Below are 24,955 nucleotides of genomic sequence, written 5' to 3'. Positions count from 1 at the left end.
GTCCCTGGAGACCAGCAACTGCAAGTGATCCTGTCTTCACCCCCAAGGAGGCATTTATTGGTAGGGATACCCCACTGCTTACATGGTACTGGGATGATCTAAACCCCCCAATTTCCATGATTGCAGAGCAGGCTTTTGATTAACTACTGAGCTAGGTCTCTCTCTGTCTTGTAGATTTAGATAATCCCTACAGTCACTTTACAAAGGAAATGGACACAGTAACATCTTTTCATACATGAGAAACAACAGAGGCAACCAAAAGGACAGAATTTAAAAGTGGTAATTAGGGGCTGGAGAGGTGGCTCAGAGGTTAAGAGCACTGCTTGCTCTTTTGAAAGTCCTGAGTTCAATTCCCAGCAACCACAACCATCTGTAATGAGATCTGGTGCCCTCTTCTGGCCTGCAGGGATATGTGCAGAATAAATAAATAAATCTAAAAAGAAAAGTGGTAATTATTGCTTGAGGTGCTAGGGCGATAGTTCTGTTCATCAAATTACTAGGCAAGCATGAGGACTTGAGGGCAATCCTACATAAATCTCACTCATAAAAAGCTAAGTGGTGGTGTATGTCTATAATCTCAGTGCTGGGGAGACAGATGGAGATGGATCCTTGAGCCTTCCTGGTCAGCCAGGCTTGCCCAAAATGTCAGACCCAGGTCTCTGTAAGAGAACATGTTTCAAGAAACCAAACAAGCCAGGCGGTGGTGACGCACGCCTTTAATCCCAGCACTTGGGAGGCAGAGGCAGGTGGATCTCTGGAGTTCGAGGCCAGCCTGGAACTGAGTGAGCTACAGAGTGAGTTCCAGGACAGGCTCCAAAGCTACACAGAGAAGCCTTGTCTCAAACCCCCCTGTCCCACCCCCCAACCCCCCGCAAAAAAAGAAAACACACATAAAAACAGGGAGTGGGATGGGAGGGGGAGAGAGACTGTCAAGAAACCGTACTGAGAAAATGATATTAAGTACAAAGCTCACATGCAAAATAGTCTTCAGTACATTTTCATCCCGGCAAGCAGTTAACTTCCATCTTACTGGTTGTACCAGGCATAAGTAACCAATGTGAAATGAGTTGCACACTCCTGTTGAACCTCGCCTGGGTAAAAAGTGTGTCATAGTAGCCCACATGAAGCTAAATGATGATGGACATAAATCGGTAAAATCTAAGCAAACTTCAGGTAGCCAACATGGGCTACTCCTTTTTTCTCAGTCCCCAGAGATGTCAACAGAGAACCACATACTCCAGCAGCAAAAGCTAGCCTCAAGCACTCAGCAGGGACAGTGATGGACTCAAGCACTCAGAAGGGACAGTGGTGATCGACTCAAGCACTCAGCAGGGACAGTGATGGACTCAAGCACTCAGCAGGGACAGTGGTGATCGACTCTAACCAACTAACCTGGCAGGGCACACACTGAGGAGCAGAGGTCCTGATCACAGCCTGTGGCTGCAAACTCTGCTTTCCTCAGCAGTGTTAACCACAGAGGGAGAACTGGACGTCAGGCTTCTTGATAAAGTCTTTTAATGGAAAATGTAAAACCCCTTTCAACTGTAATGTACAAAGCCATATGTAACACTTGTACTTTAACAAAAGCAAGCCAATGTTTTAAAAAAATACATCCTTAAATGTATATATGTATATATTTACATAGCATATTAAGTTTAATATTTAGCTTTAAAACTTCACATAAATTTTACCAAAATGAGACAATTTTAAATAAATTACACCTTTTGAAAATGTTTAATTGTACAGTCAATAGCTTCAACAAAATATTGAAGTGTCTGAGTTTAGTATCTACTTTATATACTTTCTATTTTACACATTTTACAGTTATTTGGCAGTAATTTTCTGATTATAACATGACTGCTGTGCAATCCAGCAATTTTCCAAACGCAGGCAACAGCTGGTGTTTTATGTCTTATTCTCACAGTAACTGTCTCAATGTAGTGAAAAATATCAGTTATTTTATTAAACTGTACAAGAGCACATTTACACTTGATCAACAATATAGCATAGATTTTTTTTTTGTTTTTTACCAAAAATAAATACATCATTTTAAATCTGGCATCTTCACAAACATCATATACACTATGATACAGGAACAGCTATATAGTGCTGCTGTTAAATTTAGCTTGTTTTACAGCTAGCATTGAGTCACGGGGGCCGTGACATAATGCTCTACTGGTATGGTGTCAGTAGCAAGTAATTACTACAAAGAGAATTTCTTGGCACTGATGGTTTAATGGAGCTCAAGTCAGACCTACTGTCACTCAGGGAGTGTCCAGGTCCAACCACCTAGGTGTCCTCCATATCCTCTACCTCATCTGCATGTATCTTCAAAGCTCTCACCATTTCTTTGACTGCATGATACAAGATATTCTTAACCTGAAAGAGATAAACAAAATTAAATACATATATTTCAAGACAGGATTTCACTGTAGCCCAAGTGAGCCTCAAAGTCAACAGCAATCCTCTTGCTGCAGCCTCTCAAGTGGGGGACTATATGATAGCGCATGCACAACATGCCTTCTTAAAAAGCAAAGGGGTAACTTTAAGGGAACCAAGGAATATCAAATTGAAGACAGGACACATAAAGGCTCAAAGTGCCATGGGCCAGAATTTCAACACCAGTCAGTGAGTTCAGTTAAACCCATGTTGATGTTGACTGTGGTTATCCTAGTGTGCCAAAAAGACAGTAGCTGCCTAAGCTGGAGTGTATACATCCTGCTTTCTAAATAAATTAAAAAAAAAAAAAAAAAAAAAAGCCAACAAAACAAAACTGGATCTTCTTGGAACACTGCTTACCTGTAGTTTATCATCGTAATTGATTTCTTCTTTCAAAAGCCTCAGTTCTTGCGTTAAATGAAATGACTGTACAAGATGTTCAGGGGAGACAAAGTCTTCGGTTACCTGAATACAGCTGTGAAAGTTTTGTACCTATTCCGAAAGAAAAAGTGTGAAATACAAATCTTAGAATAGAAGGTCAGAGTGGAAGCAAAGAGAAGCCAAGCTGTCTAAAATGAATAAATACAAAGGACAATTCTGCCAGAGAATTTTCCCAAAACATCAAATGGATTTCAGAGTTTAAGACCACACTTTAATGAGGTTATGTCACCAAAAAGCTTCATGTGAAGTGACTTTGTAAATGAAGTATTTTTAAATGATTAAAAACAAATGACTTTTCCAGGAATCCTTTGGAGAGGCTAATAAGATCCTAAATTGTCAATACTGTCTAGATGGGCTTTCGGAATGTATTGTGTTAAACCCTGCTAAGGAGAGAGGCTGTAAGAAGCACTCAATCTGTGTGGTTGCTATTCCTTTGTTACTCATGTCAACGGTAATTCTTAGATCAGAGAATAAAGGAAAGGAAAGGCAACTGAACTTAGTTCATTCATTTGCTAGGCACTGGGGTTGGGACTTTAGTTTCAGAACTGATCTACATATTTTGCTCTTTGTGCCTTTGTTTCCAATTAGCCAATTAAAGAGACCTTCCGAGCTTTAGTTTTTCCAAACAGGTTCTCTTGGTTGACTACATGGTTTTCTTCGGGAGCCAGTCAGCATTATGCCATTTGATTAGCAGTCACACCTCCTGCACATCCTGGTTCCTAACAACTGCTTTCTCTGAATGCTCTGTAGAACAGAGAAGGCCCAAGTGGATCTAATCTGAGACTTTTTATTGTCTTTAGTTGTCTTCAAAAGAGGTTTTAAAATGCCATAAAAATTCCTGGGAAAGGAGGAAAAACTGAAAAACTAAGCACTTACATTTACTCTAATTATTAAGTTTGCAAAACAAATTTAATTGGGAAGAGTGAGATGAAGCTGACAGTAAGTGGGAAATGGAAACTGTGGGAAAGACTCTAATTGATGACAGGGTGATGGAATTCCAGAGGGGCTAGAATTCCTCCTCTGGACATGTGACCACCTGAACAGCTGCTGAAGTCTGCAGAGTTGTTTAACTCAAGCACTGTGCCTCTATTGACAAGTTGGTAGCACCATAAAGTAAGCGCTCTGTTTCTGTGCTCATTAGGCTGCTGGTTCCTCACATGTGCAGCGTGTCTGTACAGTCTCACTGGGTCTTCCTATTGTCTGTAGAACAGATGCTCTATTCAGAACAGTGGACTATGGATGAGATGCTCAGCTCCTGTCCCAAGACAAATCAGCCAATAAATGGCAAGTCAACAGGAGCCCAACTCCTGTGATGTCTTGTCTAACAGATGCTTTACATTCTACATTAACTCTCTCATACCAGCTACATAGTCTCCAATGCTTTGTGTCTCCCGTGTCTTATCTGGGCATGCTGTGGGGTGAGTGAGTCCTTCAGGAGTCTTAGGATGTTACCTTTTGGTATGTTTAGCTCTAGCATGACCTAAAATCACTTGCAGATCCAAAATTCTCACTTAGATCCTTTGTTCAATGTCTTGTTCTTTTTATTCTCTTCATTCATCATCCTTGTGGTTTCCCTTTAGATATTTACTCATGGTAGTATTTCCTTGAGTTCTTTGTGTTCTAAGTCCAAGTTCTGGGCTTCCTTGGGACATTTCTGTCAATACATTCTCTCCTCTGAACAGGCCATCCTTTTCTGCTTCTGTACATGGCGTTTAGCACTCTAGGCTGAAAACTGGTCATCTGACCAGTATAATGTGAGCTTTGGTAATCATTCTCCCTGGCCTCAAGGTTTGGTGTCTTGGGTCGCTTAGAACAGCAGTCATCCTTTAGTCACATTGCAGAGTTTCTGAGAAGGCTGTATTTCTTGATGGGCATGGTCAGGAAGTCTCTGTCCCATTTTTTTCAGTGGTCAGCTGTGTGTGCTGACAGAGATTTCCTTAAAGAGACTTTCTTCTTAAAAAACGACCTTCTGGCTCTTCGGAGCTGAGTTACCTCCCAGAGCTTGGAAAGGCTATGTCAGCTTTGCCAATTTATGGCTGCTTTAAAATGTTTTCAGACTGCCCCCTTTTACTAATGCTTACAGAATGGCATGTGTTTCTGAACAACCCCTATCTGACACATTTTGCTGAAAGCTTGAGGGTTAAAGAGGAAAGGATCCAGTTTCAAAGCAGGACACTTTGAAGAGTTTCCCACTCCATCTCTGCCTTTTGTTTGCTGTCTGAGTCATTAATCACGAGGAAGATAAGAAAACAGCTTTTTGTCTTTATAGTCGGAAGGTGATTGTTTAAAAAGGGTTCATTATCATTATTTGGTGGTTTGTGGAAATGTTACATAAGAAGGTTTTGGCACACATTTCTTCTGGTCATTAAAATGCAGATTAATTTGTAACCCCCACCCCCACAGGGTCTCTCTGTGTAACAACTCTGGCTGTCCTGGAACTCACTCTGTAGACCAGGCTGGCCTTGAACTCAGAGATCCTCCTGCCTCTGCCTGGTAAGTGCTGGGATTAAAAGTATGCTCCCCCAATGCCCAGCTGAGCCAACAATTTGTAACTTTTGGGGGGGGGGGGTTCAAGACAAGGTTTCTCTGTCTAGTTTTGGAGCCCGTCCTGAATCTCGCTCTATAGACCAGGCTGGCCTAGAACTCACAGAGATCCGCCTGGCTCTGCCTCCTGAGTGCTGGGATTAAAGGTGTGTGCCACCACCACCAGGCTTCAATTTGTAACTCTCAGAGACATCATGAAATCACTCACTATAAATGCTAAAACTGACTAGGTAAGCTAAGAATACTAGGGCAAAAGCAAACTTATTAATAAAGATTTCCTGCTCATTTTCTTTTCCTGTTTCTTTCTCCCCTGTCATACTGGGGGTGGGGTTGAGCCTCATAGTCCAGACCACTGATCTGCTACACTGCTCTAGACCCAGGTCTTGTCCCAATTTTAAAGGCCATTCAGAACACTACAGTGGGGACATGAACTAGAGGTCAAGATCTAGCAGCTCTGCCTAGGGTGGATATAAATTCACATACTTTGTTGGGTTTGCAGACACAAAGAAGTTATAATTTTAGAGTGGCTTTTAGAATCTCAAGGGGACTATGGCCATTATACTTCCAGCTGCTTAGATAAACATTTAAACTGGACTGTCTAAATGCCATTGTGTCCAGCTCACTGCTGAGAGGCCAGAACAGTATGCTGCTTCTTTCCTAGCAGTGCTGGCCCTGTGATGAAGTGTTACAGGGTTCTAACAGTCTGAGCATCTACCAAAGACTAGTCCCTAGACAGTAACATCAGGATTGATTGTTTGAAATGTGACTTCTAAAGAATCAGAAAAACTAGGGATGGGTAAGGACCAGTAAGAAAGCCCTCTGGGAACTGGTCAGATCACTGCACATCTTAAGTGTGTCTAAACAACAAAATGCCATCTCAACTCTGTCCTTTCTTTTATACCTCACATCCACCTCCTTAGAAAAACACCACCACCAAAGAAAACACCTGAAAGTAGCAAGGGCTAGAGAGGAAGCAGAGGAAATAAAGTGGACAGAACACCAACATGAGGGAAGGTACAACCACTTTAGAGAGCGAGCGGGGGGAGTTTTTAAAGTTAGTCATACATTTATTATCTGAATGGGCAAATGTCACTAGCCAGCATTTACCTAGTGAGGAAAGGAAATGTGCACACAGAAGCCTATATGTAAATATTTACATTTATTTATTGCCCAAACTAGGAACAACCCAAATGTATTCCAGTTGGAGAGGTAAGAAGACTGAAAAATAATTCCTATGCCACCATAGCTCACTAGCAACAAAGACAGACCACTTGCTCCAAACACTATGGATGAACCTGAAATGCACTGTAAAGAAAGGCCAGACTTGAGCTGCTGGTGGTGGTTCAATCCCAGCACTCAGGAGGCAGAAGCAGGCAGATCTCTGAGTTCAAGGCCAGCCTAGTCCACAGAACGAGTTCCAGGACAGCCAGAGCTACACAGAGAAACCCTGTCTCAAAAAGAAGAAAGGAAGGAAGGAAGGAAGGAAGGAAGGAAGGAGGGAGGGAGGGGAGGGAGGGAGGGAGGGAGGGAGGGAGGGAAGAAAAGAAAGGAAAGAAAGGAAAGAAAGGAAAGAAAAGGAAAAGAAAAGAAAAAAGAAAAGAAAAGAAAAGAAAAGAAAGAAAGAAAGCAAGAAAGAAAGAAAGAAAAGCCAGACTTCAAGAGTATATTGTGGGGTAAGAGGTGGCTCAGCAGTTAAAAACATGTACTACTCTTAAAGAAGCTCAGTTCAGTTCCCAGCACCCATGTCAGATGGCTATCTTACATAAGCCAGTAATCTATAGCACCAGCTCCAGGAGGAGCGGACGCTTCTGGCGTTGTGGGCACCCATGCTCACATAGCCACAAGTAAAACAAACTGAAACATCACACACACAGGGTTTGGGGATTTAGCTCAGTGGTAGAGCACTTGCCTAGCAAGCACATTCTCATACCAGCAGAAGGGGTACAGGTTCTGGGTCATACTCAGGAAGCTACACAAAGTTCAGGTTAGCCTAGGCTACATGGAACCATGTCCCCAAAAAGGGTGGCAGGGGGAGAGCTGGAAAGAAGGCTGCACAATTAAGAGACCTGCCTGCTGTTCTTCCAGAGGACCGAGTTCCCAGCACCCCCAACACCTGTAACTCCAGCTTCTGCCTCCACAGGCACCTGTACTCACTTGCTTCTCCCAATCACAGAAATACATACACGTGCTAAAGTTCTCCCTAACTATGGATGACTGTAATGAGGTGCCATGACACCTGCAACCCCAGCACGTGGGAGCCAAAGGCTGCAGCAGCTCCACTACCAGTTCCAGGAGAGCCTGGGCTGCAAAGCAAGACTCCATTTTAAACACCCCAAACTTGAAGGCTGACAAGAGGCTGACTGAAAACAGCAACAACCACCCTAATACTCAGCAAGCTAGACAAGTAAACAAGGACCTGCAAGTCCTAGGCTATTATCAAACAGAAGTCTTATACTACTCTACCCTAGACAATTTTCTTAGTCATTTACACTTGAGGACAAGGTAGCTATGTTCTCATGAGGCTAGCACAAATAAAGGGCATCTAGGATGCTGAATCCCAATTCACAAGTGATTAACACAAGACATAAGAACACATACCCATCCAATACACTTTCTAGGAAGTTACTGTAGAAGTATTTAATGACATTTCAAACACTATAAAATTCATTTTAATGGAAATACAATGGTGTCGGTCATTTTCCTAACTTAACACCTTTTATTTTTGCCTAGACACAGAATAATTTCTTTTCCAAAATTAGTGCTTTCCAGTACAAGGGTATTAGAATTATATACATATGTACCTGATGAAGTGTTCCTGCTGGCAAAACAATGGCATCCCCAAGGAACTGGACCAGAGTGCAGGCTCTCACCCCATACTCCTCAAGCAGTCTCTGTCGGAGTTTTCTATTCACATACCAGCTTTGGTCCCGTATTGGATCATGCTCTGGCAGAACTTCAAGGCCTTGTTCTTTTGAAATCTAATATAGGTTAAAATAAAAATATATATACCAACTAAATGGAATTGAAAAAGCTGAGTTACACTTATACTGGTTCTTAGCTCTCGTACTCTTATAAAACAATGACTAGGGACTAAAGAGATGGCTTAGTGATTAAGAGCACTGGCTAATTTCGCAGAGGACGTGGGTTTGATTCCCAATATCCACACGGCAGTTAACAACCATCTGTAGCTCCAGTTCCAGAGGAGCCAATGCTTTCTTTTGGTGTCCTCAGGCACTGCATGCACACCGTATATAGATATAAATACATATAAAATAAAAATAAATCTCAAACAAAAACCACCAATGACTAAGAAAATAAGGCTGGGCTGTGGTAGTGCATATCTTCTAGCCCAGCACTCTAAAGGCAGAAGTGGCTGGATCTCTTTGGGTTAGAGGTCTACCTGTTCTATAGAGCGAGTTCCAGGCCAGTTAGAGCTAGAGGAAGAATCTGTTTCAAAACAACAGTCATGGCAAAACACTGCAATTATTTCTCAAAAGCCAAGGGCTATTAAAACACCACTGCAGCGAGCAGTGCTCATGGTCCTTCCTCAGCACTTCTTTCTCCTGGGAGGCTCTCATCTAGCTGGTTTTCTATTTCCCAATCATGTAGATGAAGGAAAACCACTTGCCTGTTTTTCTCTCTAAACTAAACCAATTGTACACATGGATTTCCTAACCCCTTTGGGATACATACAGAGAACTGCTTTAGACTTAGTTACCTAACCCTTCGAGATTCAAGAACTATTCATAATTAATAAAAAGCTGGATTTAAAAGGCCCAGTTATTATATTTTAGGTTAAAACAGTTTTAGGCATTCTAGTATATGGTGGTAATTTGCAAGGATTCTTCACATAGATCACAGAAACATTATTTAAATCATTTTAAGAAGATGAACAAAATAAGCAATAATAGTGATTCCTTAAATCCTTCAAACTTCTGGATTTAACTTTATTATTTAGTTTAGTCAGGGTATAAACTACTTTCTGGTCAATTAGAAATTAACCCAAGAATTAAAGGTAGTATTAAACAAACATGTAGTGTATTAAACAACTACGATAGACCAATCAAATGTGGTAAAGTAGAACCTATGTTGAGATCAGGAATCAGAGCACCACACTCAAAAACTAAAGACCTTTGTTTAGCTAGTTCCACATCCTACCGACTACCCAAACTGTTCTGAATGTCCATGGTCGTCACAGTCATGCCCCTCCCGGCCTCGGCCAGAGAAGCTGCTTCTTATAGTAGGTGAAGGTTAATGCAGAGACTCCAAACTGCTCAGAGTAAGCTGCCTGTAGATGGGACATCTGTATCAACCTCCAGCCCCTCTGGGGAACAATGCTGAAGCAAAAGCAGATGGAATGGAGGATGGGGCAGGAGAGCTACAAAATGTGAAATGTCATCTTCTGAAAGTGACATGAACTCAACAGCTGTGATTACCTGCACAAGATTAACTCATTTAAAATTTAAGATTGGGAGGCGCGGGCGCTCACAGGCTCCACCTCTAGCAAGGAGCTATTGGCAGCTGATGGTTTTTAGGGAAGAGTCATTTGTCTTTGGTGGTGGTCAATGGTAGGAAGGTCAAGGCCTATTGGATAACCCTATACCCACCCATACACATACAACTAGAGTTGGTGGGTTATAAAAAAGAAAAGAGCCAGGCAGTGGTGGTGCACACCTTTAATCCTAGCACTTGGGAGGCAGAGGCAGGCTGATCTCTGAGTTCAAGGCCAGCCTGGTCCGGGGAGAGAGAGTTCCAAGACGACCAGGACTATACAGAGAAACCCTGTTTTGAAACACGCCCCCCCCCCCATGCCCCCAAAAGACAGGCAGTTAAGGAGGTAGATACGTGGTGGAAAAGGAGATGGAAGGGGGTGGATATGACCAAGATACATTTTATACATGCATGAAATTTTCAAAGATTAAAGACAACCCAAAACTACCAGGCAATTCCCACCATCTCTTTTTAGCAGCATTATGATGACCGTGTGTGTCTCATGGGTAGGTTAGTGCTCCACTGTAAGGTATGAGACCATTAAGAGCCAAGAACAGGTTGCCACTGAAAACCCTCAAAATTAAATGGGCTTTAAAAGCAAGAGAAATCAGCTTTAAAAATTGTTCATTTACTTGTTTTTTACAATTTAGCTGTATGGGTGTTTCCTGTGGATGTATGTTTGTGTACTGGTGCTCGAAGAGGCCAGAAGAGGCCCTTGGATGGTTATGAGCTGCCATGTAGGTGCTAGGAATAACCTGGGTCCTCTGAAAGAGCACCAAAGTATCTTACCTGCTGAGCCATCTCTCTAGCCCAATATAAAGGAGCTTTTGAAATCCAATAAAACACTAAAAAGGACTAAAAGTATTTAAAATAATATTATACTGCAGAATGTCACAAAAAGAAGGGTAAATAATTTGTTCATGTTCAAGGTAGAGGTAGGGTTCTCTGAAACATCAATAATACCTTTTGAAGGAATTCCCTTATCTTGTCAAGATCTTTTCCAGCATAAATATGCCACAAAGCACCAGGTATTTCACTTGAATCCTTTAATCTTTTCCTTAAGATATCATCCATTTCTTCTTCTTCAAATTTCTTAAGTATTCCTGAAACACAGGCAATTATTTTTAGTTGGTCAGTAAAGACTACCAGAGAGCTGGACCATCTAAGGCTGATTATCAGAGCATGAAACATTTTGTCTTGCCTTAAAAAAAAAAAAAAAAATCTCAATATGCAGCCCAAGCTAGTCTGGAACTTGTCATGCAACAAAGTCTGGATTGCAACTCCTGATCCTCTTGTCTCAGCTTCTAGACAAAGGCATGTAATCCCACTGCAAGCCTAGGATCAGTACTCTTGTTTTGTTTTGTTTTTGTTTTTTGAGACAGGGTTTCTCTTGTAGTCCTGGCTATCCTGGCCTCGAATTCACAGAGATCCACCTGCCTCTGCCTCCTGAGTGCTGAGATTAACAGTGTGCACCGCCACCACCACCTGGCAGGTCAGTACTCTTTTAAATCCAGTTATATACACAAAACTATTGGAGGAGCAGAGCCCTGAGTTTGAGACTCCTGTGTCCACAGGAAAAGAAATAGTGGTTTCCCATGTATTTGCTTCAAAGACTGAGAACCACTACTTTAGAGCTAAAAATTTAGTTTCAAAATAAACAACCTCCTTCCTGTCTCAGGGATGGTCTGAACAATGTCATAATCTCAAGGCACATCTTAACCTACACAATTCTTTTCTGAATTTATTATTTGGCTTCTCTAACTACTAAGAACAGTAGGAACCGCTGCCTTAATTTTATGTTTGAGCTAAAGGTTGAGTGAAGTGAGTAAAAGGCTTACTTATGTGAGTGGGCTTGCTTACTAATGAGAAGCATTCTGGTCAATTTCAATCGGACCTCTATCCTTATTATGGTTAATCTGTCAGCACATGCAAATTGATCTCTTCATAAAGCTATGGTTCTAAGGAAACATCAGGTAATCTTTGTCAAAATGTTGGCACACTGGAAATCACTGTATCTATGTAAGAACATTTGGAAGAACACAAAAGTATTAAATCTAGGCTCTTCAAATATGAAGAGTATAGCAAAATTTTCCATGTTGACTTAAAAAACCATATAAGCAAGATATTACTTCAAACAAACACCACCAACAACAAAAAAACCCTAACATAACACAATACATTACAAATTTCAATTAATAGATTGGTATTCCTAACTTTCCACTTTAATTTTACTACTCTAAATTTTATTTATTATTGTTATTGTTATGTGCCTGTCTAAGAAGTGGGTAGGCAGGGGGAGGTGAGATGCTGTCTCAAATTTTACTGCTTGAGGGAGGAATCACCAGTAAGATGAGAATGACTGACTAAGTTAACTTTCCATTGGAAAATGAAAAACACTCATAGGATAAGATAATAATCTAAACTACACTTGAAGAAAAGAGACAAGAGATATTGCAGGGGAAAGAATTAGCTTAGTATATTCAAGTAGACTACTATTTCTTGAGAAGTTTGATTATGAATTATAATCCTAAAACATCCCTTTGTGAACACCTACAAAATAATGATTAAAAGCCACAGAATTTTTAGAACTGAAGTTTTCTCAAGAGCAAAGATACTAGGAATAGGAGGATAGGGAATAAGGATGAGGAAGAGAGTTCCAGTGTTTTAGGCCATGAATGAATGATACTACAAACAGCAGATGTTAAGTTCCTCAGAGACAAAATTGCTACAGGGGACATTTAAATAGAGTAGAAGGGCCAAAGAGATGATGGCACAGCTAAGAGTACATGCTGCTCGAGCAGAATACCTAGGTTTGGTCTGATTCCCAGCACCCACACGGCCACTTTTCCAGTTCCAGGAGGATCCTATGCACTCCCTGTCCTCTGTGGGTACTTGCATGCACCACATGGTATACTTACATAAAGGCAAGCAAAACACTCACATACAAATAACCAACTACCTACCTGAATGACTGAATGAGTGAATGAATGAGTAGAATGACATACAAAATAGGCAACCAACAGCAATGAATGTCAGATGCAGAGATACAGACAGAACTGAAAAGCAAACTAGACAAGGTATGACGATAACTGTAGCATAGTCTGTTCACGTGGGGTCAGATCAGTTGAGTGTTCTGAGCAGCCAACTCCAAACTGTGAAGAGACAGTAACCCCACCACCCACCACAACGGTCCAGTGAAAGACACAGTGCAAAGAGGGCAAAGAGCGTGTTCTGAGGGCGGGAGCAACAGCAGTGGAGAGTCTGCAATTATTCAACTGCACCACCATCGATCAGAACGAGGCAGATGCTCCACAACGGAACAATACACCTACTTTAAAGGCACGGAGAAGAAAGGTGGAGAGCTCAGACTTGATATTTAAAAGGAAGGAATAGGTGACAGAGCACAGTTTTAGAGAAAACTTGAGAGTGAAAAGTAAAATCTAAGAACATAGAAAAAAGTTTTTTCTTCTGAATCCAACGGGGAGTCAGATGGGGTGGGGTGAATATTAGAATCACAAATGGTATCTCACAGTGACACCCTCAAAACCTGGTGCCTATTCAGCAAATAATTCCAAGTGAGTCTAACAAAATACATTCATAAATACAATACACAGTAAAATCAAAGTCTCAAATAAAACTATTTACTTTAAAATTACTATTTCTTCTACATGATAAATGAGAAAAGTAGGTTTTAGGTAACAAAGGTTAGCACACATCCCTTGGCCTTGCTACTGTGTTAGCCCTGTAACCCAGTAGGAACTGTGGCTGCTCTTTATGTTTCTTTACCTGCTTTTGAGAGGACACCATTTCCTTTTGCTATGCCAACATAGACCAGAATATTCACAACATCAGAAGCTTCAATGTGGAGATTTGTGGTTCCGATATCATGATCCTTAGCAGCAGCAACACCTGTGTGAGAAATGAGGCCTTTTATTCTAGAGTACACTGCATCTACAATATACAGGTATGACCCCCATAAAACAATTACAATTTTAGTTTTAGTTGCCTTGTTACAAATACTTGCCCCTAAAATCTAGCTACTAAAAACGGTCAATAGAAATGCTACATACAAAACAACTCAATAAAAATACTACATAGAAATGTTATAAGGAATTAAGAAGTATTACTTAAGTATACTGGCTGTTAATTCTTATATTGATACTTGACATTAAAAGGGGTTTCAACAGCATTATTAAAAGAACAGGTTTACTAATAGGGTAAAAAAAAAATCATTGGACAATTTGCTTTGAGGCTGAAATCTGTTAAACTCCCATAGAATTCCAACTTAAAGAGAAATGTAAACATATACTTACCATAGGCACTGCACAACCGGGGTCCTAGATCAGGGCGTACAAAGAACCCTGGCAAATGAGAGGCCAAATTGAACTTCCCTTCTGGGTTGCAATATTCTGGCAGTGGCAGACTTCTTAAAAAGTCTTCATATCTAAAGATAACAACACAGCTTTCTTCTGAATATAGATTTGCATTTAAACTATTTTGAAGTACAAAATTCTTTTTGGGGGGAAGGGGGAGTAGGGTAACAGAGTTTCCCTGTGTAGCACTGGCCGTCCTGAAACTCGCTCTATAGACAAGGCTGGCACCGAACTCAGAAACTCACCTGCCTTGGAATCCCTAAGTGCTATGATTAAAGGCATGTGACACCACCACCCAGCAGGAAGTACAAAATACTTAATTTGTGAAGAAGACTGCAAATATCTTTCCCTTAAACTATGGAACACTAATCTAGAATCAATCCATTCAGAATCTAAACTGGATTACTATACAAGGCAGGCATAAATTATACATGATACTAATGTTTCAATTATACTTCCTTAGGGAAACAAATTAAGTAAAAGCTCCAACAAGAGGGGAGCCTACAACAGGACACACTACAGTACCCCAAACACAAGTATTTCTTCAGGATGAAGTGTGGTGAGCCTACAGAGACTTAGTTTTAATTTTATTTGTTGTTACTGGGAAAAACAAACAAATAAAAAACTTTAATGCTTATATTGGTAGTTACTTATGCTGGGAACAAGCTCAGCTCAACTTCCCAAGTCATACCTTGCTGGCATCATGGTCTTGAAGTCTTCCCCAGATGGACAGTCTTTCAGCTTTAAAACTACTGTTTCTCCACTTCTGTTTCTCTGCCGTTCTACAAACACAAGAGTTAGTTACTTAAAATACAGCGTAGGTCTTTCTATTCCTGAGAGAAGTGTGAATGGTTAGACTGTTGTACACAGGGGCTTCCTGGACACTGACAGATCTTGTTCTTCATGTCTTGGTGCAGCACTGGTGTGGGTGTGTGGGTGTGTGGGTGTGTGGGTGTGTGTGTAGGAAGCTAGAAGAGGGCCTTGCATCTACCTCCTGGAGCTGGAGTTGCAGGCAGCTGGGAGCTGCCCAAAGTGAGCAAACTCAGGTCCTCTGCAAGAACTGCCACACCATCTCTTCTGACTCCAGATTTTAACAGGAGACATATAGCGTTAACTACTTATAGTATCTAAAGAAAATGCTCTTCAGAATTATTTTTATTTGTAATATTAGTCTTACATTTATAGTTTTTAACTTTCAAAATGTTGAACATAATCTATATAATTATTTTCTACAATTTTGAGGGGTTACCAAAAGTCCGTATTAGGAAACACAGCTTAAATTGTGTCAAAATAAAAGGAAATCAGGACTAGAGTTGGGATTATGAACCATTATTTTGTTTCTAAATTCTGAATTTTTTGTCTTCTATACACAAGGTCTTATTTAGCTCAGCTGGACTCAAATTCAGAGGAGCTGAGGATGACCTAGAACTCTAGAGCTTTCTGTCTCTGCTAATCCAGGTGTGGAGGATACAGCTGAGTCACTACTCCTGGCCTCTTGCTCTCTTTTTTTTAATAAACTGAATAACAATGTAAATATGGGTGCTTCACAGGTGAAGGATTTAAGTTGTATTAACAATTTATCATCTTCGGGCTACGAGTAAGACAAGAGTGAAAAACAACATACTTGAAATTTCTTCAAAACCATCCCAGAACTCCTTAACGTTGGCATTTGAAACAATGCTGTCTTTGCAGTTCAGGAGATCAGCTTGGTGGTCTCCAAAATCCAGACTAATTGATTCTGCCTTCCACAAGCTAATGTTCATTTTCTTATGCACACCGGAAACCACCGCAGGCTTTATGAATAAACACAAATAGATAACAGTTAAAAGGCACCTAGACACTTCAAAGCTTAAGAGTACAAGCAAGTGGACGGCACCATTACATTTCGGCCCCACTGGCAATCTGTCAGTATAAAGGAGGCTACTAACAAATAGTTCTGGACTTGGAAAGATGCTTCTATGTGAATAAAAACAACAGTGAGGGAACACCATAGCAAGAATGGTGCCATTTATGTACTTATTTGGTTCTCACTTTGACACAAGGTTTTTGCAACATGACAGAAGCTGTCCTTCAGCTTTATCTCCTAAGTGCCGGGACTACCTAATAGGTGCCGGGACTACCTAATAGGTGCCGGGACTACCTAATAAGTGCCGGGACTACCTAATATGTGCCGGGACTACCTAATATGATGTGCCATCATACCCAATAAAACGGCATCTTGTACAGAAATTTCAATGGACAGGTTTTCAGAAGAGAAGTCTGAAGATGGCATTTATGGGTAGCAGAAATATTTTGGGAGACTGCTTCATCTATAGGCAAACGTTTTATAGACACTATGTAATCTATCTGTAAGTATGCAATCTATACATTAACATTTGAAATAAAAAAGTGAAGATCAAAACATTGTGTACACTGAATTCACAACACTCAAAACACATTTCCTGTCACTTTTACAAGAGTCCTGGAAACAACACTGAGCACAGGCATGACACCATACTGTATACCTAATGACTGACTATGAATGAATCTTGCCTTTTAGAGGTCATGAACTCAAATCTTACAACACCGTTTAACTGAAAAACTGTAACTAAAGATTTACTACTTCTAAAAATTCCAATGAGCTATATAAAAATATCTCTATGCTTAATTGTTCAACTGATAAATTATTCAGTTTTTATTCTAATAAAATATAGTTCTGCAATACAGAGAATTTATGAAAGTATGACTTAAAGAGTCTCTAAAAGATATTAACTGAGACATTTAAAAATTTATCATAAAATAAAAGCCTCAAGTTAGAATTTTTAGCTACAAAAGATTTTTTAAAAGCCCATCCTAAGCAGGATCTCTCTGATTCTGGTCTACACAGAGTTCCAGGCCAGTTGGGGCTACACAGTGAGACCCTCACAAAGTAAACAAGACAAAGGGCTGCAGAGATGGCTCAGCAGTTAAAAGCACCAGCTGATCTTGCAGAGGACATGGGTTTGAGTCCCGGCACCTACACAGTGGTTCTCAAACACCTGCAACTCTAGTTCTAAGGGATCCAATGCCCTCTTCTGGCCTTCACAGGCACCAGCCATGCAAGTGGTGCAAAAATACACATGCAAGAAAAACATTCATGTATATAAAATAAAATGTAAAAGAAAACAAACCCACGATGAAATCTAGCTGAATGCTCCACTAAATGTTCTTTCAATAAGTTAATCATATGTTCTTAATAAGTCCAGATATTAAGTAATTACTGTTGGCAATTCATACACTACAGTTCCCACATAAAAATACTATCATTAAGCCTTTTACCAATCTTTAAAATGACATGTAATTGGTATATTAAAATAATACCAAGTAGAATTTTAAAGCTACTGTCATCATCTTACTGAAATATCTCAAGACTTCTCAATTAGACCTCTCATCTCTGGTATTATTCTCCTGTAAGTATCTGCTGCACTGTCAATTATTTAAGTTGCCAATTGCAGCTATCACAATATATGTTAAAATTCCCTGATATTTAAGAGCCTTTCATTGTGAATTCTTTTTTTAAAAAAATAATTTATTTATTTTCATTTTACGTGCATTGGCATTTTGCCTGCATGTTTATCTGTGTGAGAGTGTCAGATTTTGGAGTTATAGATAGTTGTTAGCTGCCATGTGGGTGCTGGGAATTGAACCTGAGTCCTCTGGAAGAGCAGTAGGTAATCTTAACCACTGAGACATCTCTCCAGCCCCTCATTGTGAATTCTTTAAGCTGTGTATTTCTTTACCACCCTCTTCTAGGTTCAGAACAAGCCAACCTACATACAGAGTTTTACAATGACTAGTATATGTCAATTCCTTCTTCGTTAACTAGCAAAATATCACTCAACTACTAAGCAATTCACAATAGCCTGTTTGAATTAGTACCTTAGCCATTCTCTTTTCTTTTTCACAGCACTTTTTAGTCCTTAAAATCTTTAATGCGTTCATAAAAATATTAATGTGATGGTTTCCTATCAGAAAGTTCCAACATAAAATGAAGTATTCAAAACTTCAGTTCAAATAGACTCAAGGATATATGACATCAATCTTGTGTCTATACAAAATCTAGATGGTGTTCAATGATGTTGATTTGAACCGAATTACATAGGTACTTAAGACAGAGAATGGCTGTAGTAAAACGGTTTACTCAGTCTTAGGTCTTTAGCTGCTCAATGACTGTACATTAGAGTAGGGCTGGTGAGGCAGTTCAGCCTGGTGCACTGAGTTCAATCCCTAAAACCCACAGCGGTGGAAGGACAGCTCCCACAAGTTGTCTGCTAACTTTCACATGCACAAATGTATACAGCACACATAACACATAATACTTAAAGTAAAAAATAAAAGTACACTAATATGTTCCAAGGAGGAGGAAACAAATTAAGCAATATAATTCCCTGACGCGGGTAATTAAGTCTGTTCATAATTTTTATATTAGATACTTAATATCTGAATTACATACAAAGCATTAAGTCAGAACTTTTGATTATAAGGAAAACCCATTTTATGTAGGCAGAAGGAAATAGAAGAAATTGTATTCAAGAACTGATCAAATAAAGGCCGGGCGTGAAGGCGCTTGCCTTTATCCTAGCACTTAGGAGGCAGAAGTAGATGGATGTCTGTGAGTTCTAGGTCAGCCTTGTCTAAATCCTGAATTCCAGGACAGCCAAAGGTATATAAGGACCCTGTCTCAAAACTCCAAAACCAAAAGAAAGGTTGGATGAATTAAATCAGTGTGTGCATTCAGTGGAAAAGTACATGCTTCAGCATTGCATAGATCCTGGGTTTGGGTTTTATCACAAGCCTATAAAGGGTTAAAAAAATTTTTTTTAATGTTTTGTAAACATTAAAATGAAAAAATCTACATTTTCATCAGTCCAATGCCAACTGCATTTCATATTAATGTATTAGTGAAAGACTTAAAACACAAATCAGAACAGAGAACTACATTTGATAAATCTATGACTAATGCATGTCTACTCATTAACTACAACTACCTGTCAGTTTACTTCCCTGTACAATCATATACATCTAGACAAAAGCAGAAATCATAATTCTGGTAATCTGTTAATTGCGGGATGTCTTTTCTCCCCCAGGAGAAGTAAGTTTTCTATTTACATCTACTTCTCCTCAGGCCCACGGACAGTGTTAACCACTGTAATGTACTTACCTGTCCTTGTTTCCAACACTCCTTGAAAAGTTTCCAGTTATTACTATTCTTGTGATCTTTAAGCCATAAAATATGCTGGTCACAGATCCAAGAATGTGGTATATCACTGTATAATTTATTGTTTTCACTCATGGCAGATTTTTGGCTTTCTTTAGGTTCTTCATTAGGCTCTGATTTTACATTTATCTTGGCGGTTTTATTTGGTGGAATTTTATTTTCAACAACTGAAGCAATGATGTCATCAAGAATGTTAGGCATAGTCCGTCCACTTTTGCCACTCTATTAAGAAAAATAAACAGCTTCTGAAAACAATGAGGACCCTAGGTTGGGAATGCAAGAAACTACTGGCTCTGCGGGATTCAGAAGAAGTCATCTATTTTCCACATTGGTGTGGACTCAGAGAGAATAGGGTTAAGAACCCTCCATATACTTTAAAAGCAACTATAACATTTTATCTCTTTTGGCATTCTGTTTTTCCTTTTTCTTGGTAAGTAATTAGATAAAACTTGATTTGTAAGTACTTTACAGATATTTCCATATATGCTTCCCCCCAATTACTCACATAACCTTCAGGTTGTTATCTTAGAGCTCTCCTGGACTCAAAGAACCTTCTCCAATATTCCACGTGAGAAAATATGGAAAACTCCAGCTTTGAATTAGAATGAGACCAGACCTAGCTATTTATTTCATCTGTATCTGTTTTGTTAGAATCATAGCTAACCATCAAATCTCTATACAAATTTAAAGCCCAAATTTAAAAACAGGGGCTAGAGGTATAGTTAAATGGTGTGCAAAAACCCCAAATCTAACAAACCAAAAGTAGCTGTTACACTCACTGACGCCCCCATGGAATACACTGGAGCAAAGGCAATGCCAGCATCTGTAGAGCCCACTCGAAGCTTGCCAGCTGTAGTAGTCAGCAGATCACGCAGGGTTGAACCCTGTTCATTGTTCTGGGAGGCTGCAGGTGATGTGCTGCCATTTGGAGAATCAGAGGCATCTTCTCCCTCTTCTTTAATTTCCTTTTCAAGAGCAAATTCTTTGTTTTCTAAAAGAAAACATTTAATAGTAAAGTATAGGAAAAATAGGTATTTTTAGAGTGAGAAATAAAAACCTGCTGTGGCACCAATTCATTCACCTGACCACAAACTAGAGTTAAATCCCTCAAAAAAGGCTAACTTTGGATGAAAAAGCTTTCCTAGGTATCTCAGATTTGTAGCTGAGTGTCTACCTGTTGTGAATGAAAATAGTCAAACACTAGCAGAAAATACAGTTAATTTACAAACAGAGTGTTCTGGTGGTTTTGAAAACTTCATTCACAAATGAGTGCATAACTACTTTTGATATCATCGATCTCAGGGAGGGCTGGCTACTAATACAAGAGGACTAATACTTTCTTGATGCTAAGCTATAATAAATAAAGTAGCAAAACTAATTATTTACAGGTCATACACAATACACTGGCACACTTCAGCCCTTTACAAACATGAATACTTGGTTACCTTGTTTTTCCTCTCTGGCTTTTTGCTCAGCAAGATCAGCTAGCCAGTGCAGTGGTGACTGGGACTCCGGAGGGGTCAACCTGCTGTCTGTGCTCACACTTTCAGGGCTGCTATTGCCATCACTCTGAGATTTCTGGGGGGTGGTCTGCTGCTGAGACTCGGGCATGCACAGAGAAGTTTCATTACTGTGGTTAAGAACATTCTGTAAAACCTATAAGGGTAAGACAGTTGAATTTTTAAACACAATTTCCTCCATTACTCAATTAAAAGCAGTCACTGTAAGATAGTTGCACAGTTAATATAGAAACACAAACCTAGAGTAGGGCTTTTTTTTTTTTTTTTTGGAGAGAGTCCCACAGTGTATCCCAGGTTAGCTTAGAACTCACTGTGCAGCTCAGGCTGGCCTTCAATTCATAGCAATTCTGCCCCAGCTTACTAGATACTGTGATTACAAGCATGGCTGCCATGCTGGGCCATTGAGTTTCAGACACTCAAAGGTGTGTTATCTAACTATAGACTGTATATGAACAGAGGAGACTTTTCTACTTACCTGAGACACACCATTCATTGCAGAAAAATTCCCAACTTGTATGTTTTGTTTGTTAGTACAGTGACAATGGGATTTAATGCCATATTTTTCCCTAAGAATGTGCATGGCATCAAGAAGATCCGTCAACACTGAAAAACAAAATGGCAGTTATTAAGCTTACCACTAGTTGTTAAGGGCACACTCTCTCCTCAGTATGTTTGAGGACTTGGGAACAGCAGCGTGCCTGTGATGTCTCATCAGTTATTACTCAGTACTACCCTTCCCGATAACATAGAACTACCACCAACCAAATTTATATTCATTTCCTATTGTCTGATTATTAAGATAACAGTATGCTCAAAACTTGTAGAAAGTTTCACATAATCCAAACTTTATCATTTTTCAATTTTCCTCTTTCATAGTTTCTGTGAGGTTTTCTATAGTCTCAGAAGAAAAGACTTTTTCCCATTCTTATTAAATATAAGAGTTGCTATAATTTTGAATAAGACAATTCAATTACTTAAGCCATACTTTTGCAAAAACGATTTGCTTTTTTAGGGGGTGAGCTTGACCCTAACATCTGCTGCTGTGTTTGTGACCGAGGTTGTGCCTCAAACACACAGCAACTCCAGCCTCTCAAATACTGAGGTTACAGACATTTATCACCATGCGCAGCTAACACTCTTGGAGGTCCTCCTATCTAGAGCACTCAGGACCTGTAATACAAAATAAAACATACTCACCCGAACCAGGTATAATCTGAGTTGGCATTAAATGCTTATGATCATGAGGCTGTCCTTTCACACACTTCATCCAAGCATACAACTCTTTATCTGTAAGATAATATACCTTGTTTCAAGGAAATTCTTTAAGTATAAAAGTGATGGTTGTATGTAACTATTTTGTTTTGTCCTATTTTTAAAAAGTAAGAAAAGACGATTAACCACCCAATGGATTTTAATAAAAGTACTGACTGATACAGAAAAAAGAAGGGTATGTGTGTGTCTGTGTGTGTCTGTGTGTGTGTGTGTGTGTGTGTGTGTGTGTGTGTGTGTGTGAGAGAGAGAGAGAGAGAGAGAGAGAGAGAGAGAGAGAGAGAGAGAGAGTGTGTGATAACACTTTCTAAAATGACGACTATTCTTTGCTACTGTTACACTGCAAGGGTCACTCCTAATTTCTGTCTGATTCCAAACTGCAGTTAATCTTCTTTTAGCTCTTAGTTATTTTCTATGCATAAGAGGTTGTGCATTATATTAGACTACTTATACTGATACAAATTTAAGGACACTGCTACCTTATTTTGCTCCTGCTCAATGAACACTGATATGAGGCCTGGGATCAGCACTTGTCTCATATGTATAAGGCTATGGATGAAGTAACTGCCAACATGCATGCAAAATGCAAAACAAAAAACAAGTTTTCAGACCCAGAAAAGATGACACTCTATAGAGCCAGTATTAACTGCTATTGTTCATCTCAAACTAGGCTCCTCACATTCAGCTTCAATGAGAAGTGTAGTATGGGACATTCTGTTTGCATCAGATAGCTTTATGAAATTATTGACACAGGCAGCCACTTATGATGTGACTCTAGGAGTTTCAAAGCAAAACAAACAATCCCACAAAGCTCAAGCCATTCAGCATAAATCCTAGAAGTGCTTCATGAAAATTCTAAATTAAAAAAAAAAATGACATTAATTTTCAGTAAATAGACTCCAGAAGTTTTCCTTCACAAAATCTGAAAAGGAACCTATTAATGATTACATTGCAGTAACAAGTTGATTCACACTATGTAACAGTACATAGTGAACCTACCCTCTTTGAGTTTTATAAAAGCATTTAATGGACAAGTCAAATGATATACAAGAACAGGTTCTCAGGGCTCAAGTTATAAAGCTGGAAGGCTGATAAGGTCTCTGATCATTCCCAAGTAAACAGTACAATATATTCTAACAGCAATTCTATCTGTTTATTATAAACATTCAACCATGTTTAAAAGAGGGGAGGAAACCTTTATGGACTTCACACTACAGCAAAATAAAGTTTTTAAAATTTGACAAAAAATAAATAAAAGCCCCAGGGAACTAGGGAAAAAAAAAAAGAACATGTGCCCCACCCCTATAGGATACACCTCCAGACCCTACAAAAGTATTTAAATGCCAAGATGAAATTCTTAACATGGTTACACCATTTTACTCATATTTACTTTCATATCCCAGGAAAGTACAGCTTAAGATTTTCAGAAATGCTTTTACATACTCAGGTCTTATTGGTAGTAAACAATGTATAAGAAAAGGGTTGAGAAAGTGGGGTAATTCTACCAATGGAAAAGACACTGACAGCCAAGCCATGGTTCTTCCTAACACCCAAGCCCCAAACACTGGAATGGCAAAGCATCTCAAGTTCTCCAATCCAACATTTCACCCTAACTTTATAACTGGTTGACACCACCACTGATTAGCACTTCCTAAACAGTCTTATGTAACCCACCCCTTTTTTAAAATGAAAAACGGTATTGTTATAGACCCCTAGCTGAACCTGAGTATGAGTCAATCCTCCTGCCTCAGTTTCAGAACATGTACGATCATGCCCGTACAATGGTATTCTTTTCTTCAGTGGTGGGGACTAAACCCTCAGTCTTGTACATGTTAGGCAAGTATACTATCAATAAGCTTACATACTAGGCCTGTGGCAAACCTTCAACACTCTGATGTATTTATTAACTTCATTTAAAAACTATAACTTCCAAACAAAAACAAAAACCAAAAAAAAAAACACAAAAACTATAACTTCAGCTATATTAGCAAGTGAAATACTAATACCACTTTATGTCTAAACATTATGCACAATAGTTTCAAAGTCTGTGATATAAAGATTTCTTCTTCATTCTTTAAGATCTATGGAATAGCTAGACAGTAGCTGGCACATGCCCTTAATCCCAGCACTCAGGAGGCAGAGGCAGGAGGATCTCTGAGTTTGAGGCCAGCCTGGTCTACAGAGAGAGTTCCAGGATAGCCAGGGTTACACAGAAAAACCCTGTCTTAAAACATCAAAAATAAAACAAAGATATATCCGATAGAGGGCACTAATGGAAGTGTAACCTTGACAATGTGTTTAAAGATTACAGACTGAACAGTACAAGCATTTAATTGTGACTTAACACGAATGACCACAGAATTAAAAGATTCTAGAAAGATACCAGGAACTGTGAGTTCTAAAAGCAAAAAGGCATCAGCTAACGTTGAATTTGGTTGACTTGAAGAAATTCTGCCTCAGAGCGGATCCACTTAGAGGGTGAAAAATGAAGATGAAGCTACATTCCAAATGTAAACACTGACAAAGCGAGGCAACTCCTCTTCCTTACTCAAATGCTATCAATGTCCACAATGTAACAGACCCACAATTAAGGAAGGACATGGGTGATACAGAGTACCTCCACTTAATCTCATTAAACTATG

The 24,955-nt window shown here is 39.5% G+C and overlaps 1 protein-coding gene across 1 annotated transcript in view; it reads right to left on the bottom strand.

The window, feature by feature from the left end:
• Nucleotides 1-1,498: 1,498 nt before the first annotated feature.
• The window catches only part of Jmjd1c (jumonji domain containing 1C), a 168,977-nt gene continuing 145,520 nt past the window's right edge, over nucleotides 1,499-24,955 (bottom strand). Inside the window, exons 15-27 of the mRNA XM_036167652.1 lie at nucleotides 22,242-22,331; nucleotides 21,520-21,647; nucleotides 20,970-21,180; nucleotides 20,304-20,515; nucleotides 19,468-19,746; nucleotides 15,913-16,081; nucleotides 14,980-15,070; nucleotides 14,229-14,359; nucleotides 13,702-13,824; nucleotides 10,879-11,018; nucleotides 8,226-8,402; nucleotides 2,800-2,931; nucleotides 1,499-2,379 (exon numbers count right to left, since the gene is read on the bottom strand). Of these exons, the coding sequence (XP_036023545.1) occupies nucleotides 2,290-2,379; nucleotides 2,800-2,931; nucleotides 8,226-8,402; nucleotides 10,879-11,018; nucleotides 13,702-13,824; nucleotides 14,229-14,359; nucleotides 14,980-15,070; nucleotides 15,913-16,081; nucleotides 19,468-19,746; nucleotides 20,304-20,515; nucleotides 20,970-21,180; nucleotides 21,520-21,647; nucleotides 22,242-22,331 (1,973 nt within the window). The 3' untranslated portion in view covers nucleotides 1,499-2,289. The remainder of the gene's footprint in view (nucleotides 2,380-2,799; nucleotides 2,932-8,225; nucleotides 8,403-10,878; nucleotides 11,019-13,701; nucleotides 13,825-14,228; nucleotides 14,360-14,979; nucleotides 15,071-15,912; nucleotides 16,082-19,467; nucleotides 19,747-20,303; nucleotides 20,516-20,969; nucleotides 21,181-21,519; nucleotides 21,648-22,241; nucleotides 22,332-24,955) is intronic.

The sequence above is a fragment of the Onychomys torridus genome, chromosome 18, assembly GCF_903995425.1.
Source record: "Onychomys torridus chromosome 18, mOncTor1.1, whole genome shotgun sequence".
NCBI classification, from domain to species: Eukaryota; Metazoa; Chordata; class Mammalia; order Rodentia; family Cricetidae; genus Onychomys; species Onychomys torridus.
Note: the sequence above shows the minus strand (reverse complement) of the source record. Positions and strands in the feature narration are given on the sequence as shown.